Source organism: Camelus bactrianus, chromosome 27 (assembly GCF_048773025.1).
Source record: "Camelus bactrianus isolate YW-2024 breed Bactrian camel chromosome 27, ASM4877302v1, whole genome shotgun sequence".
Lineage (NCBI taxonomy): Eukaryota > Metazoa > Chordata > Mammalia > Artiodactyla > Camelidae > Camelus > Camelus bactrianus.
This window is the reverse complement of record NC_133565.1, coordinates 30764787-30780325: the sequence shown is the minus strand read 5'-3', so window position 1 is coordinate 30780325 and position 15539 is coordinate 30764787. Positions and strand designations below refer to the sequence as shown.

The following is a 15539-nucleotide window of genomic DNA, read 5'->3' as shown; positions in this document are numbered from 1 at the left end:
CTGACTTCAAATTAGACAGGGATTTCAAGTGCCAAATGCATGCTCTCAACTCTACCCCTCAATCTCGTTTGAGTCTATAATTAATACTTTACTGACACAATAAAGCACATGAAAGAATTACTTTTTTCATGTAGCCAAGGACCATAATATATCTCATCTTAATACTATGTAATTTAGAGTCAAAATTGAGGGGAAATGTTATACCAGATTGGATTTTTAGAAATAAAAATATACTATCCTAGCGCTTCACACTCAGCCAGTTATAAGACAGCCAGCCAACTGGGGTGGGGGGTATAGCTCAGTGGTAGAGCGCATGATCAGCATGCATGAGATCCTGGGTTCAATCTCCAGTACCTCCACTAACAAAAAATAAATAAAAATTAAAAAAAATTTTTTAAATTAAAAAAAATCATAGCCAAGAAAATTAATGATTTTTGAATCAATAAACCTTCCATTTTAGGAAGTTACTTTCTGCATGAGAAAAGATGTTACTCTCAAAAGTCAACATGCCCCTAATAATCAGGACAACTTGGCAGGAGCAATAAGGAGTGCTTACAAAAAACTGTTGTAATTTGATGGCAATGGACCCATAGATTATATTGAATTCTTAGAAAGGAAGAACAACCAAGGGCATTATAACCTGAGGTTTCATAGAAATACTGAGCCCAAAATTTGGAACTACCGAGAACTTCAAAGATCCAGTTTAGGGACATATGAATTAATGTAATATTTTGCACTTATGATGAAGTATGTGTCGATATTATTCTTAGCTTCTAAATCTTAAATGTGTTAAATTTTTTTAAATGGAAAAAGTGTAAGTCATTTTTTACTAAAGTTTTGAAAAGTCTGACAGTCTAATAACAATGGGATAATAAACAAAACTCTCAAAATAACAAAGACTTTGGAAACTTCATAGCATATAAAAATTCATGTCATAGAACTTTTTTTCTTATTCTGAAAAATTACCTATTAGGAAATTTAACAAACTCTTAAGAATAGGATTCTTTTCTTGGCAGATTTACGACTTTCCATGGTACTAGACAGGAAATCACTTATCTAAAAGGGCTCATTAAGTCTGTAACATATGATAACGATAATATTCTTAACACAGCAGTCTTACTGCAATAAGAAAAAAATAAATCTCCTAACAGAAAAATAAAGCTAAAAACATAAGTAAGGATTTCACAAAAAAATGAACAAATGAATAATAGCATGTGAAAGGTACAAATTCACTAAAATAAAAAACGTACAGTTTAAATATTTTTTTGTCTACATTAGTTACAAAAATTAAATATTATTTATAGAAAATTCTGAAGACAAGTTTTCTTCTAAAGGAACAGAAGGAGATAATGGTACTTAGAGACCAGCATTTTAAGTAACTTTGCTTCTTTCAGTACAACAGGAAATACATAGAAGTAAATACTGAAGCACAGTAAGTATAAAGGCAATGTAACAGCAATCAGGAGGGGAAGATAAAACGTGAATTCCTTAACTGAAAAATAACCCAGCACTAATAAATACTTAAAAAAACATCTCATACTCAGGCACTGGTTGCAAATGAAAAGGACATAGAATGGGTGTATTTTCAATCTGTGAAGAAAATTTTCCTGAGTTTCGGCCTAGTTCTCCAGAATCACACGACCCTCGGCAGGTAGTCTGGCCTCTGCAGAGAAGCTTCTTAGGCTGCACTCTAAGTGGAGAGAGCTTTCCTGCTTTCTGTAGGTCACCACCTCCAGGATTTGGAGCGTTCTGTATTGCACTATCATTCCAAAAGAGAAACAAAATAAAACCATTTAAAAGTGACAGAAATTTCCCTCTCCAAAAAGTACACACTAGCAATGGTGCCTAGATCTAAGTAACTGAATGTTTTTCAAAGGTTGACATATCATTTAATTCAGGTTTCAAAAGCAAATCTCAGGTTACCACAAAAAAAAAAAAAAAAAAAAAAAGAGAGAGAGAGAGAGAAAGGTGGGGGCACGTGATTTAAGTTTACGGAGATAAAAACATAAGTCTAAGTGCCCAATAAAATCATTTTCATACACTTCTATGACAATTTAGATAACTTTTGGCAAGTACCAAAATAGATTTTTTTTTTTTTTAATCTAACAACTTAAAAGAAGCTAAGAGCCATAGTTTACTCTAGAGGGCAAAAACTCTCATGGGTTTTAAGAAATTGTAGTCTTATTCCATTATTCCAGAGAATGTAAAAGAAAGCTGATGCATGAAAACAGAATCATGTCCTCTCCAGTTTGACTTGGGTCAAAGGAGCCTTTTAAATACACGAAATTTATTTCAGTGGAAGGAAAACAGAGCTGTAGTAAGCTCAGTTTTCAAACACCAACTTAATGTAATGGCTCAGATCTTTAGATTTTCTCTGGAAGGGAAGTTTAAAAAACAAAAAGGAAATTAAACCTTAATTCAGATATTCACTCCAAAAACAGCAGCAGAAATACACAAATGTGAAAATAACTTTAAATTTAGACTAAGCAAAAAAAAAAAAAAATCACCAATACATAAACTTTTTACCAGTTTTTCTTTTTGTATGTTAGTCAATACTAAATGTAGCAAACTTTACTTTGGCACAAATGATCTCTGTTCCCTTTCTTCTACATCACACACTCCCCATGGATTGTCAGTTGACTTGCATGGCTGTCTTTATAAATCTCTGTATTACAGTACCATTTGTTGAAGTCAATTTGTAATGAATGGTCAACCGTGAGATCTGTTGGACAGGCAGGATGGACTTTCTTAGGATCACCTCCAAGAGTTTTCACTGCCTCCCTCATAGCAGCAAAATCCACCATTGCCGGTATTCCACTGGAAAATAAAGAATGATCAACTTACAGTTCTAATTGTTCTTTTATATATGCTCAAATGACTAATATATATTTATTCATTTTTATTTTTTTAAAGTATCCTTTTTTATTTTGCATTCATGTTTGATAATGTACTGTTTATCCAGTTATATGTATCCTGGTTTAATGAGAATATTAAACATCACCTGGGAACTTGAGTGCTCAAAGGTAGTTGTGCCAAAAATAATACAAGAGATGATTTTTAGAGGCTAAAGAGAACTTCAAGAACTGCCTATGGAATTCTCTTGCCTTAAATTTTAAGATATACACCCCCCCCTTTTCTCCACCTCTAGCCTCTTGACTCCCAGTACCTACTTGTCTCCAGTTATCCACTAAATATATGAATATAGATTTATCTACATATATATCTCCAGCCAACTATATAACAAGCATTTACCAAATGCTTTCAACATGCTAGACACCAATGGCATAAGGCCCAATAAGAGAGTAAATACTCTCAAGGAATTTGTAGGGAAGATAAAGTAGTGATTACAAAACAGTATCGTTAAGTACTACAGAAGCAGCATATACAGGGCACACAGAGCAACAGCACACAAACCAGATTTCAGTGGGTGGGTGAAGGGGATGTTCTTACTTGTCCAGCTAACTCCTATGTCTCCTTCAAAACTCAGCTAAAGGTTAACTCCTCCAATAAATAACCCCTGGACATCCAGATCAGATAGTCTTTTAGGCTATGTAAAGGCTTCGGATTTTATTCTAAGTGTTATGGAAACCAACTGGAGAATGGCGGAATGAGGTGACCTTGATGAACATTTTTTAACCAAGTCACTTCATCTACTATAAAAAGATAAGACTCTACACTGCAAGTGTGGAAGCAGGGTCACCAGTTAAGGGACTGTCATAGCTACAGTCCAGGTAAGTGACAATGAGGCTAGAATCAGGGTGACAGCAGTGGAGACATTAATAAATATCCGGATTCAGGGTATGTGTATTTCAAAGGCAGAACTGATAGATCTGCTGACAGACTGGATTATATATGAAGGAAAGAGAGCAATCCAGATTAACAGCTAAATTTTTACCTCAAACAAATGGGAGACTGTAGTGCCATTTACTACAAAAAAAAAAAAATTGGAAAGGAATAGGTGAGATGGAGTGGGCAATGAACTTTAGGATATGTTAAGTCTGAGAAGCCTATTAGGTAGGTGGAGATGACAAGTAGGCAGTTAACAAAAGTAGTTTTTAAATAAATGGTACAAAAACAAAAAAATGGCCTAATTTTTAACAAATTGCTTCAGTTTTTTAAAAGGCAATTTTTAAAATTTATAAACTGTTCTTCAAAATTAAAAAACAAGAGCACCAATCATCAGGGAGTCTGACTTCTGAAAAGGAAACATTCTGAAAATTCATCCATGAAAACTAAACCTCTCACTCACGTAAAATCTTGAAGAAGAACACGGGCAGGGAAAAAGGGCACTTCAACATTGCTTTGTTTGGTTTTCCAGTCTAAAATGTTCATAACATCTTCCTTTTTCATTAAAAAGCCATCACAATTTCGCACAGCAGCTTCCAACAGGACCCGTATTGAGTAAGGCAGAACATCTGATTCAAGAGAAAATATTACTATTAATAAGGAATAGTCATAACTGTATATTGTAAAGATTACAACAGCAAAATGTTAAAGACACAGATGCACTGTTTTCTCAATTAAAAAAAAAATTTAGTCGATAACCAACAAGGATTTGCTGCATAGCACAGGGATTTATAATCAATATCTTCTAATAACCTATAATGGAATATAATCTGAAAAACTATATATAACTGAATCACTTTGCTGTATACTTGAATTTAACACAATATGTAAATCAACTATACTTCAATATAAAAAATTTTTTTTAGTCTAGTAAACAGGGAGTGAAACACTATTCATGTTAACATCAGGCTTTCTATAAATTTGACTTTCCTACATGTAAGCCTAGGCCCTGAAAAAGCAAAGATAAAACCTTCACACAAGAGCTGCAATGATTTGGGAATATGATACTGACAAATACATAACATTCAGGAAAGACACAGAAAAATGGAAAAGCACAGAAAATCAGAATTAAATACAATAATTAAAATACCCCTCTTATGGCAAAAAAAAAAATGGTTAAACAGGCAAAGTCTGTAATGTATTTAAAGATTTACATCAAAAATGGTTAGTTTAAAAATAAGTCAGGGTGCTTAGGTGAGTAAAATTCATGTCATGAAAACTGTCATTCACTCTATTATTTTAAGGATACTATAGAGAAACAGATGTCAATATTTAAAATTTTTCAATTATATTAAATTCTCACACTGAATTTTGCCACATAAAAGTATTTCCTTAGGACTTAAAGGGAAGATGGAATCAGTATGAAATTAGTTGAATAAATCACAGCAACCCACATAAGAGATCACTATGCAGCTGTTTAAAGGAATGATGATCTCTACATGTTGATAAGAAATGATCTTCAGACTGTATCTTTAAGAGAAAAAGCAGTGCAAAATGTTTACAGTATATACCTTTTCAGTAAGGGAGGGAAAAAAAAACTATAAGAATCACATATTATTATATATTAAACATAAAATTTAAACTATATAATTTAAAATGTTAAATATATAATTTTAAGTATTAAATATTAAATATATATTAACAAATACTTTTCCCCCAGAAAGAACGATGAAAGGACAAACTAAAAAACTTAGTTTATATTTCACACAGTATTTTGGCTGTATCTTCCCAGCAGGAAATATACTAAGAGCAAAAGATCCACAAAGAAAACAAACCACATTCAGTCATTAGTATTGACATTATAATTTTGAAATTGTCATATATATAATGAGAAACAAAAAGTACTTTTGTTACTATGGGTGGGAAACCAAGATTTAAGAGTACTGATGTACAAGTATAAAATGAGAGTAGCTAAGTTTAAAAAAATACATCTCAATTGGTATCATGAAATAATTAAACAGACCTAATTACCTCTCCCCAATAAAAAAAACAAAATAAAACTCTCTAACAATTGGTATCATGAATATAAACTCATGATTTTTCTCTTTCTAAAACATATGTATGTATTTCTTACATCCGTTCAGTGAAAATGCCTAAAATGATGACAATCCAATAGTAATGAACCCCTAGCAATCCAGTTTGCTGTTTCTAAATGTTATTTCCCATTTCTAAAAAAACAAGAGTTCCTTAGAAAAATGGTTGGTCCCATGTTTGGGAAAGGAGATGGACAAAATGAACCTGAAACATCTTGTGTCAGAAACCAAAGAAGTGATCAAAGACTAATGGGGACACTTTGAGCATGGATCAATTTGAGCATCAAAGTGAATAACGACTGTAATTCACTGAAATATATCAAATATATAAATAACCCTTAGTTCATAACAACTCCTTTACTAGAGAAACTCATTACTCTGAAAACTGACAAATAAAGAGGAGAAAATCAATCATTAATCCTGTCTTTCCTGATTTCAAGTAACTAAATAATTAAGAGAGAAAGTTCCTTGTAACAGAAGAATTATAGTTAATAAATGTAGAAAGGCAATGATATAAATAGAAAAATCACCAGTGTGCAGCATTTAATGAAATAATGGATCTATACAATGATCCTAAGTGGATACCAAAATCATTAAGTGATACGTGAACGGGGAACTTAAAATGGACGGATCAAGATGAGAACAACCATACCCAACTCAGCTATGTCCCACACAAGTGGGGCATTATGGTTATCTGCCTGCTGATGAAACAGGAAATATAACCACCAACTATGAAATGTTCTTTGCAAAAATACATACATAAATAAACCCAAATCTAATCAAACGTCTAGCTCTAACTTCCACTTAACAGGAAATAAGGGGGACAGTACAATAGTAAAACGAAACCATGAAGAAGCAATCAGTCAAATCCAGAATGTGGTACAATCTGCAGAACAAAGAACCTGGTTTCTTCAACATAAAAATGGCATGGAAAAAGGAAAAAGGATGGATATCATAGAGTAAAAGAGATTTAAGAGACATAAAGACCAAATGCTATGCATGGATCCTATCTGGATACTATGTAAACAAATCAACTGTAGAAATATATTTTTGAGACAACCAGAGAAATCTGAATACGGACTGGGTTTTAGGTCATATTAAGGAATTACTGTCAATTTTGTTAAGATATAAGAAAGGCACTGAGATTATGATGGTTGTTTTTAAAAAAGTTCTTTCATGCATCAGAGATACATACTGGAGTACACTTACAGATTTTCTAAATGGTGGAATATCTGAAACAAAAGATGAGCAAAATGTTGATAACTGGCTGAGAAATATGTGGTGGGTTATATACTATTCTCTCCCTACTTTCATACTTAAAAATTTTAACACACAAATTAAAAGATTAATGGAATTGTGAGTAAAAAGGATAAAGGACTACACAATCAGAAATACTAGATTCAAAGCCCATATTTGCTATTTACAATAGGTATAACTTTTGAAAAGTGACTCAAGTTGATGCCTTTCTTGTGTAAAATCAGGATGCCAGGTACCTAACAGACATGTGAAGAATATCTTACCTCATCATCTATCTAGTACATGTAAAACCCTCAAATACCGTAACAAATAGTAGGTATTCCACAAATATTAGTTTCCATACTTACCTCAAGCAGAAACATAATGAAGCCCCCAAAACCAAGAGGAATTACAGGTGGGAAATTTTTTTAATAGGACATTTGGAAATAATGAGAAGTAAAATATTATCACAAAAGCAAATACAAAAAAATAACATATAAGATCCCTCATATGTGGAATCTAAAAAAAAAAAAAAGAACATAAATACAAAACAGACTCAAAAAAAAAAAAAAAAAGCAAATACAAAATTAACTTTGTGTTTGGTTGACAGGTAATGGACTGAGTGGAACAGAAAAAGCTGAAACTAAATGCCTACACAGGGGAAAGGCAATCAGAAACAAAGACCAGGCAACAGGACAGCCTGGGGTTTCTTACGAGGAGTGTGAGAAACTAGACTGCAATGCAACAATGCCGTCAAAATTCAAATTGAAAATAATTCCCAACCTAGAAATTTGTACACAGGTAAACCATCAATCAGGCAAGGGCTCAAAAATTTACTTCCCAGGCACCCTTTCTCAGGAAGCTACTGGTAGATGTTCTATAAAACAAGGAAACAAATGGAAAACAAAAAATGAAATCTAGGTAATAGTTTCTAACACAGGAAAGAGCAAAGACTCTTCCAGGGCAATACTGTGTAAGCCACAGTGCAATCAGCCTCAAATGGAGCAGAAGATGAAGTCCAGATGAGACACTGCCAAGAGAAGGGGAAAAAATGAATTCATAGATTACCTGATTATACCAGGAGTTTAGTTCTTTTGGAGAGTTTGAAGATGAATTATTGATAAGGACATAGAAAACAAAGCAAACAAAAAAAGATAATCATTAATGCCAGAAAAAAAAAGTTGTAAGAGAAATGAGATACAATCATTATTTACTACGTGGATCGGCTGAGAATGTTTACAGTCATGATAATAAACACTGCATATTGATTTAACCAAAAATTATAACTATACTAGGAAGAGATACATGGTATGTATGTAGGAGAGAAAAGTGCCAAATTCTCATTTTCCATAGTAAAAAGCTAGTAACATCTAAAACTGAAAAACCAAGAAACAGCTGTATTCTAAGCAAGGCTATTTAATAAGATGGAGGAAACTACCAGAAGAAATAGCCAAGACTTAAAAACAGCATTCTCTGCAGAGTAGAAATCCAGTGCAGGACCACTCTTTAGGTTATAATTTCAGTGGTTTTGCCAGTTTTTAACTCTATCATTTGAAAATTAACATTAAATTAAAAAGCAATTATCAAATAAGAGTGCTCTAAGGAAATAAATCAAACGTTAACTGGACATTTGGTCATTAAGAAGCACTAACCTGCAGATCTGTCTAATTTCATAATAACTACGAGAGGCCTACTGCAAGGGAAGATGTAAATACCCCTTCCGCCAAACAAAAGTGACTGACTTCTTATTTCTCTCTGTAGTAGCCAGCCTCCAAGATGATACTAATAACCTTCACCTCCTGGTATTCATGCTCTCATGCAACCTATGCTAAGATCACTTGTTAGTGTGACCGAGAGTGTAGCAGAGATGACAGTGTGTGACTTCTAAGATTTTATAAAAGTATTCCAGCATCAGCCTTCCTCTCTTAGACTGCTCACTGGGAGAAGCCAGCAGCCTGTTATGAGGACAAGCAGCACTGACTGAGGCCTCTGTGCTCCAACTATACCATCTTCAAAGTTCTCTACTTCTCCGAACCTCTCTGATCCCCATTCTCACACCTGTTCTTCAACACCATGAGGACCTGACTTTCTCCTCTACCGATCAGCACCACTTGTCCGTACTTTTTTTTTTTTCACTTAAGCAGTTTAGGTTCTATGTGGTTAAATCTCTCATTTCCCCTAATCCTACAATTTTTGCCCCTTTGTTCTTTTATCCTATCTGTCCATCAAAACACCAACCTGTTTTGTTCTTTCAGTTGGTGAACCCCACACCACTTCACTTATGAAGAACTGTTCTTTCTTTTTAAAAAATAACTTCGTTGTGGCATGTATACTTTCGAAGCATACAATTCTATGAATTTTTAGTAACTTTACCAAGTTGTACAATCAGCACCATAAGTCAGTTTTAGAACATTCATCATTTCATTAGATCCCTCATTCCCATTTACTGTTAATCCTTGTCCTCTCTTCACCCACCCCCAGAAACTACTATCTACTGTCTCTATAATTTAGTCTTTTCTGGATATTTCATACAAATGGAATCATACAATAAAGTCTCCTGTGTCTGGCTTCTTTCACTGAGCATGCTTTTGAGGTCTACTCATGTTGCAGCATGTATCTATAGCTAAATTTCTTTTTATTGCTGAGGAGTATTCCACTGTATGGATATACCAAATTCTATCCATTCACCCACCGAAGGACATTTAGGTTGCTTCCAATTTTCAGCTATTACGAATAATGCTGCTAAGATCATTCATTTGCAAATCTTTGTGTGGATAATGTTTCTATTTCTCTCGGGTAGATTCCTAAGAATGGAATTGCTGGGTCATATAGTAATGTCTAATGTTTTAAGAAACTGTCAAACTGTTTTCCAAAGTGGCTGCACCACTTTGCATTCCCACCACCAGTGTGTGAGTGTCCCACTTCCTCCGTATCCTCCCTGACATTTGTTACTGTCTGTCTTTTACACAATACCCATTCTAGTGGTTGTGAAATAGTTCACTGAGGTTTTAATGATGGTGACATGCAAAGGAGGAGAAAGGAAAACAAAAACAAAAACAAAAACAAACCCTAAAATGTCAATCAGAGAAACTGGTACCAATATAAATACATGATTACAACCTCAGTCGGATCCTCTGTATCTACCCAGAAATCTTGCCTTGTTTCTTCTTCAATCTGCTTGTTTTCCCACACTATACAACTAATTCATAACTTCACCTACTCGGCCTTAAAATCTAATCTTTCTCTATTTGCCCCACTTTCTACCTCCTAGGTAAATAAAAACTAAGTTTATTCTACCTTGACTTCCTTCTACTTTACTTGCAAGCCTAGCTGACTCTGAATTTATCCTTTCCCCAGTTAAGAAGGCAGCTCTGGATCTCCTCCTACTAAATGCCAACTTTCTTATGGGTGCTCTGCATCCAATTCCCAGTAATACATTTTAAGACTCATGAGTCATCAATTATTGTCTTTTTCCTTTATCTGCAATCTACCCTTCAACTGGATTCTTCCCATCAGCATTTAAAGTCTCTAGCCCCAATTGTACACACACATGCACACGCACACACATAGCTTCCAAGTATTGCTTTCTCCAAACTCTCAACCAAGTTTTTTTGAAAGAGTAACCTCTATTCTCAATGTTCACTTTTCTACACATTCCATTCTACACTTCTATTCACTCTTCAGCCCAGACCAATCTGATTTCTTAAAATACCCACAAAACGGCTCTAACCAGAGTTTCAATATCCTCTTAACAACACTCAATGGGAGCTAACAATTCGTCCTTCTTGAAACACTCTTTCCACTGGCTTTCACAACACCATCCTCCAGGTCTCCTAGCTCACATTTCTGCGTTACTTTCAAGCAGAAGCAATGACTGCTTCTGTTCCAGACTATCTTTAAAAAGATATTAATATACTCCAAGTGAATAGCCTTGGAAGATAAAAAACAGTGTCTCTTTCAGGAGCAAAGGGCAGACATGCTTACTGTTTCTTATAAAAAAATTTGGGTTCCCTAAGTCAGAGTTCCTTTTCTATAACACAATCACTGTGTGCACATGTGTTACCTGGCCCACTTCAACAAATGCTGGTACACTAAGCATATTGCATTGCTATGGGTAATAAACTGTCCACAGTCTCTGACTCAAGAGTTTTGTGTCTTCTGCCAGCATCTGTGAAACTGTCAGTTTAACTTGCAAGGAGAATAAAATTCCAGCTCCTTTACAGTTCTTAACACTTTCTGACAGCCCTGTCTTGGTTTCCTGCTGATCTCTACTCCTCTACCTGATCCTTAAATGTGCAAGCTCCTCAGAGTTCATATTTAGGCTCACTTCTTTTCTCACTCCATACTGTCTCCTTCCAGGAATTTCAACTGATTCTATGGCTTGTACAAACTATCTACACACCAATAATTCCAAAATATTTTTCTGCAGTCCAGGTCTGTCTTCTGAGCTTCAGAACCATGCAGCTAATTGCTTCACAAACACCTTTACTTGAATACTGATTATGTTCCCAAACCGACCACAGTGATTTCCCTCTGTCCCTGTCCTGTATCACTACCTCCTCTTGTGTTCCCTAGCTTAGTAAATAGCACCATTACCCATCCAGATGCTTTTGCCAAAGCATCTCGACACCATATTTGACACCCCTCTCATACAGCTTTTGCATTTGTCTACTTCTACCACCACCACCACTATACCCAGTCCAAGCCACCACTGTCATCTCTCACAGATTCTCTAGTTCATCTTTCTGTCTCCACACTTCCCTCATACCAGTGGTTTTCAAAGTGTGTGGGGAAGTTCTTTCAGGGAATCTGTAAGGTCACCTAAGACATTATTTGCTTTTTCCACCATTTTGACATATGCACTGAGGGTTCAAAAGCAATGGCAGATAAAACTGCTGGTGCCTTAGCAGGATTCAAGGCAACGGCACCAAATTGTACTTGTACTCACTGTATCGTTCATTTTCACACAAAATGCCAGTTTCACTTAAGAATGCCCATGATAAAGTAGAAAATGTATTAATTTTATTAAATCTCAACCAGTGAGGTCAAGTCTTAATATTCTGTGTGACAAAAAAGTGAAGTGTATACAGCATTTCTGCTCAAAACCATTTTCACTTGAAAGAACTGACAAACTATGGTTATTCAAACGTGGGTATCTAGCAGACATCTCAGAAATGAATGAAGTAGGCCTGTTTGTTCACTGTCTAGTCCTACCACTGTCTGCTCGTGGCGTTCACTGATGGTCTTTGAGAAATAAAGGTTCACTGAGTTATGCAGATCTTCCAAAGGTGGACATGTTTTATTACACAATATATAAAACATACAGAGGTGTACATTTGTTAGTATCACCACAGTCCTCTCCACGTGGGAACCAGAGCCCCCATGTAGCTGTGCTCTGAAGGATACCTCCTGCCTGTAACCAGTACCCAGGCCGAGACACTCCCAACAGAAGACCCTCTGCCCTGCCAGTGCCTGGACTTCCTCTGCAAGCTGACTGGAGGGTCACACAGTGAGCTGCTGCTGCTTCTGCAAGCTCCCACATGGCCCGTGCACTCTGAAGGCTCTTGCCCCTGCCAGCATCTGTCCTTCCAATACTCACCCACACTACATTGCTGGTTGCCTATTCCCCTGCATGTACTCCAGAGGATGGCCTACTGCCTGTCCAGCAACCCCAGACCAGCTCCAGCTTGGCCAAACCAGCAAACTTCTCTGCTATCTAGTGAGCTGAACCATACCTTCTCCAATGAGATCTGAACTCCTTCCAATCTGTCCTTCCTTAGGTATTCTCTGTCAGCCCTACAGTACCATATAGTTTCCTCACATCTTACAACAACTCTTGTGTCATAGTTAATAATTATTTATATTAAACTTCCCCTGTTCTATGCCCTGAAGGACCGAGATTACTACAACATACTAAAGCACTGTACTTACATATTTTCCATTACTAAACTGTGTGCTTTCTTTAGCACAAAGATGCTCTCTTAGCCGTCTTTCACTCATCAGAAACATGTGAGTACTCAACGTTAGCTGAGTGAATTAAAACAGTGTTGTTGAGAGATGCAAGCACCAAGTAGAAAACTGGACAGGATTAATACTGCCTCTTCTAACCAGGAACTTCCAGAACCCTATGAATCCCCAAAACTAATCCTCGAAAGGACAGGGAATCAAAAAGACATGCAGGGAACTAGGTAGGACAAGCCTGTAACTTAAACTGAAAAAGTATAATTTGTGTTATCACACTTCTGAAATGAGCTGGTAACAATAGATATCCTTCTGATCAATTATTTAGTGGAAGATCCAAGAGGTGGTTTGCACTTTAAAAAAAGATGCTGAGGTCTGCTGTTTTAAATGGGAGGCAATGGATGAAAGGCACAGCCAGGTTCCCGGGGCTGCAGGCCTTACCACTCAAGGCTCAGTGGCTGCTCCTAAAATTAGGCAGTATAACGCGCCTCTCAGTGCAGAGGGCACACACTGTTGGCCTGTAGATGTGCTTTGTTTGTTATGCAGAGAGTTTGAACATTTTAAAGTTTAACTGACAACATTGAAAGACCAGAGATTTTTTTTCCATGAAAATCCAAATTTCTAGCTTCTTAAGATGAACATGAGAAAATTTTACAACACCAACTTCACATTCCTGCTAGAACGGAGTAGCACCTACCCCTTTACATAGGGCATTTCTCTCCTGGCTGCCACAGTTCCAGCCAGGGCCACTTCACTTGTTTATGTTGCCTCCATGGTCCTTGTAAGCATGAGTATGCAACCTCTGTGTAGCAGTTTTATAAGCACCGGCTTAGGAATCACAGATTTTTATTCAAGTTTCTCCTCTATCACCTATTAAACAGCGGTACTTAGTAGCAGGACCTTGGTCAAGCGGATAATAACAGAACTTACCTTACAGAATGAATATAGCAAATAATCAATAAACACTAGCGCTTTAATACTGCCATTATTAAGCTGGGAAACAGAAAGGTATTGGGGGGGGGAGTGTTGGTCTGAAATCAGAAGATATGAGTCTAAGACCAAATCTCCTCACTTAGAAGATATGTGACCTTAGGCAAATTACTCGGATTTTTGCCTCATTTGCCTCATCTGCATAAATCTATTTTTCCCTGCCTAACACAAAGCAATGCAGTGAAGACAAACAGATAATGTGAAAGGGTTTTGTTACTTCTCAAAAGTGGCAATTTCAGGTTTAAACAAGAGATGAAGAAATCACCCATAGGAGATATCAATACTAACAACCAGCTTTAAATAAACTAAATATGACAGAGAAACACACCAGACTGAAGGAAGGGGGAAACACTCAAACATCCTAGGACTGCCTAAAGCCCCAAGGAAGGTATCTTTGGAGTCCAGACTAAGAGCAAGGGGACTGATAAGAACCTGCTAGAGTAGCTACAGGTAAACCTAAAACCCTGTCCAAGGCCAGGAGCCTGGAGAAAAAATTAAGAAAGTGTTCTAGAAGGCCCTGTAACCCCTGATCTGGCAACAGGATTAACTCATACCCACATCTTATTAGAGTCAAGGTATTGTTTCTGTCTCTAACTAGTACAAGGCTGGATGGGACTGATATCCAAAAAAAAACTCTGACTTTAAAAAAAAATATACTGCTATGGAGAGTCTAAGAAGGCAGAAAAAGAGTGAATAGATTCCTGTTTCCTTAAGATTTTTCTCCCCCACTAACTCACAAAGGTGGAGAAAAACTAGAAAAATAGTATCTATTATTGATAAAGCTGAAGAAACACTCTTCTCATTTGCTCCTGGCAGGCATGTAATCTGGCACTACTTGCTAACGTAACAGACACACTTCATGGTGCCTGTCCAAACCGCTACCCATGGAATGGACAGTGCTCAGTGTCCCATTACCTCCCTGGCTACAGCACTGAAGCAAGGGCCAGTCCCCTGGCAGGTCAATGACCAACAGGCTGGTGAGAAAAAATACACATTGACAATTAGATTCCGCTCTCAGGAATTTGCAATGAGGACACAGACTAAACCAGAAAGTTGTTAAGAGCTAAGCTAGAGCCAGAGGCTGCCATTTGTGGCCATGCATAAAGTCAGCAGGCAGAGGTAGCTTGCCTGCAGTGAAGCAGAGGGAGCAGAAGAGTGGAGGGGGCAGGAATCTGAAGCCCTGAGAGAAACAAAGAGCTTCCCCAATTCTAGTCCACTGCCCATTTTCTTGCGAGAGAGCCACATTTCATTTGCCTGGGAGCTCTGCATCATCATAATAAATCTTCCTTCACTTGAGCTAGTAGGTGTCTGTTCTTTGCTACCAAAAGGACCTAACCCAGAACAAAAATTGTCTACAAAAGTACAGTTAAAACCAACAGACCCTTGGACAAAATGTGGTTGTTGTGTGCATAGAATAGAATTATGATAGGTAAAGGTAATCCTTAGAAAGTTATGTATTGTGTGTGAACATTA

The 15539-nt window shown here is 36.5% G+C and overlaps 1 protein-coding gene across 3 annotated transcripts in view; it reads right to left on the bottom strand.

Moving 5' to 3' along the window:
• The window catches only part of IREB2 (iron responsive element binding protein 2), a 143485-nt gene that overhangs the window by 25397 nt on the left and 102549 nt on the right, over window positions 1-15539 (bottom strand). For all 3 annotated transcript variants that reach the window (XM_074353980.1, XM_074353981.1, XM_074353979.1), the window contains exons 3-5: window positions 4250-4415; window positions 2680-2817; window positions 1541-1759 (exon numbers count right to left, since the gene is read on the bottom strand). In XM_074353980.1, the coding sequence (XP_074210081.1) occupies window positions 1541-1759; window positions 2680-2817; window positions 4250-4350 (458 nt within the window). In that variant the 5' untranslated portion in view covers window positions 4351-4415. The remainder of the gene's footprint in view (window positions 1-1540; window positions 1760-2679; window positions 2818-4249; window positions 4416-15539) is intronic.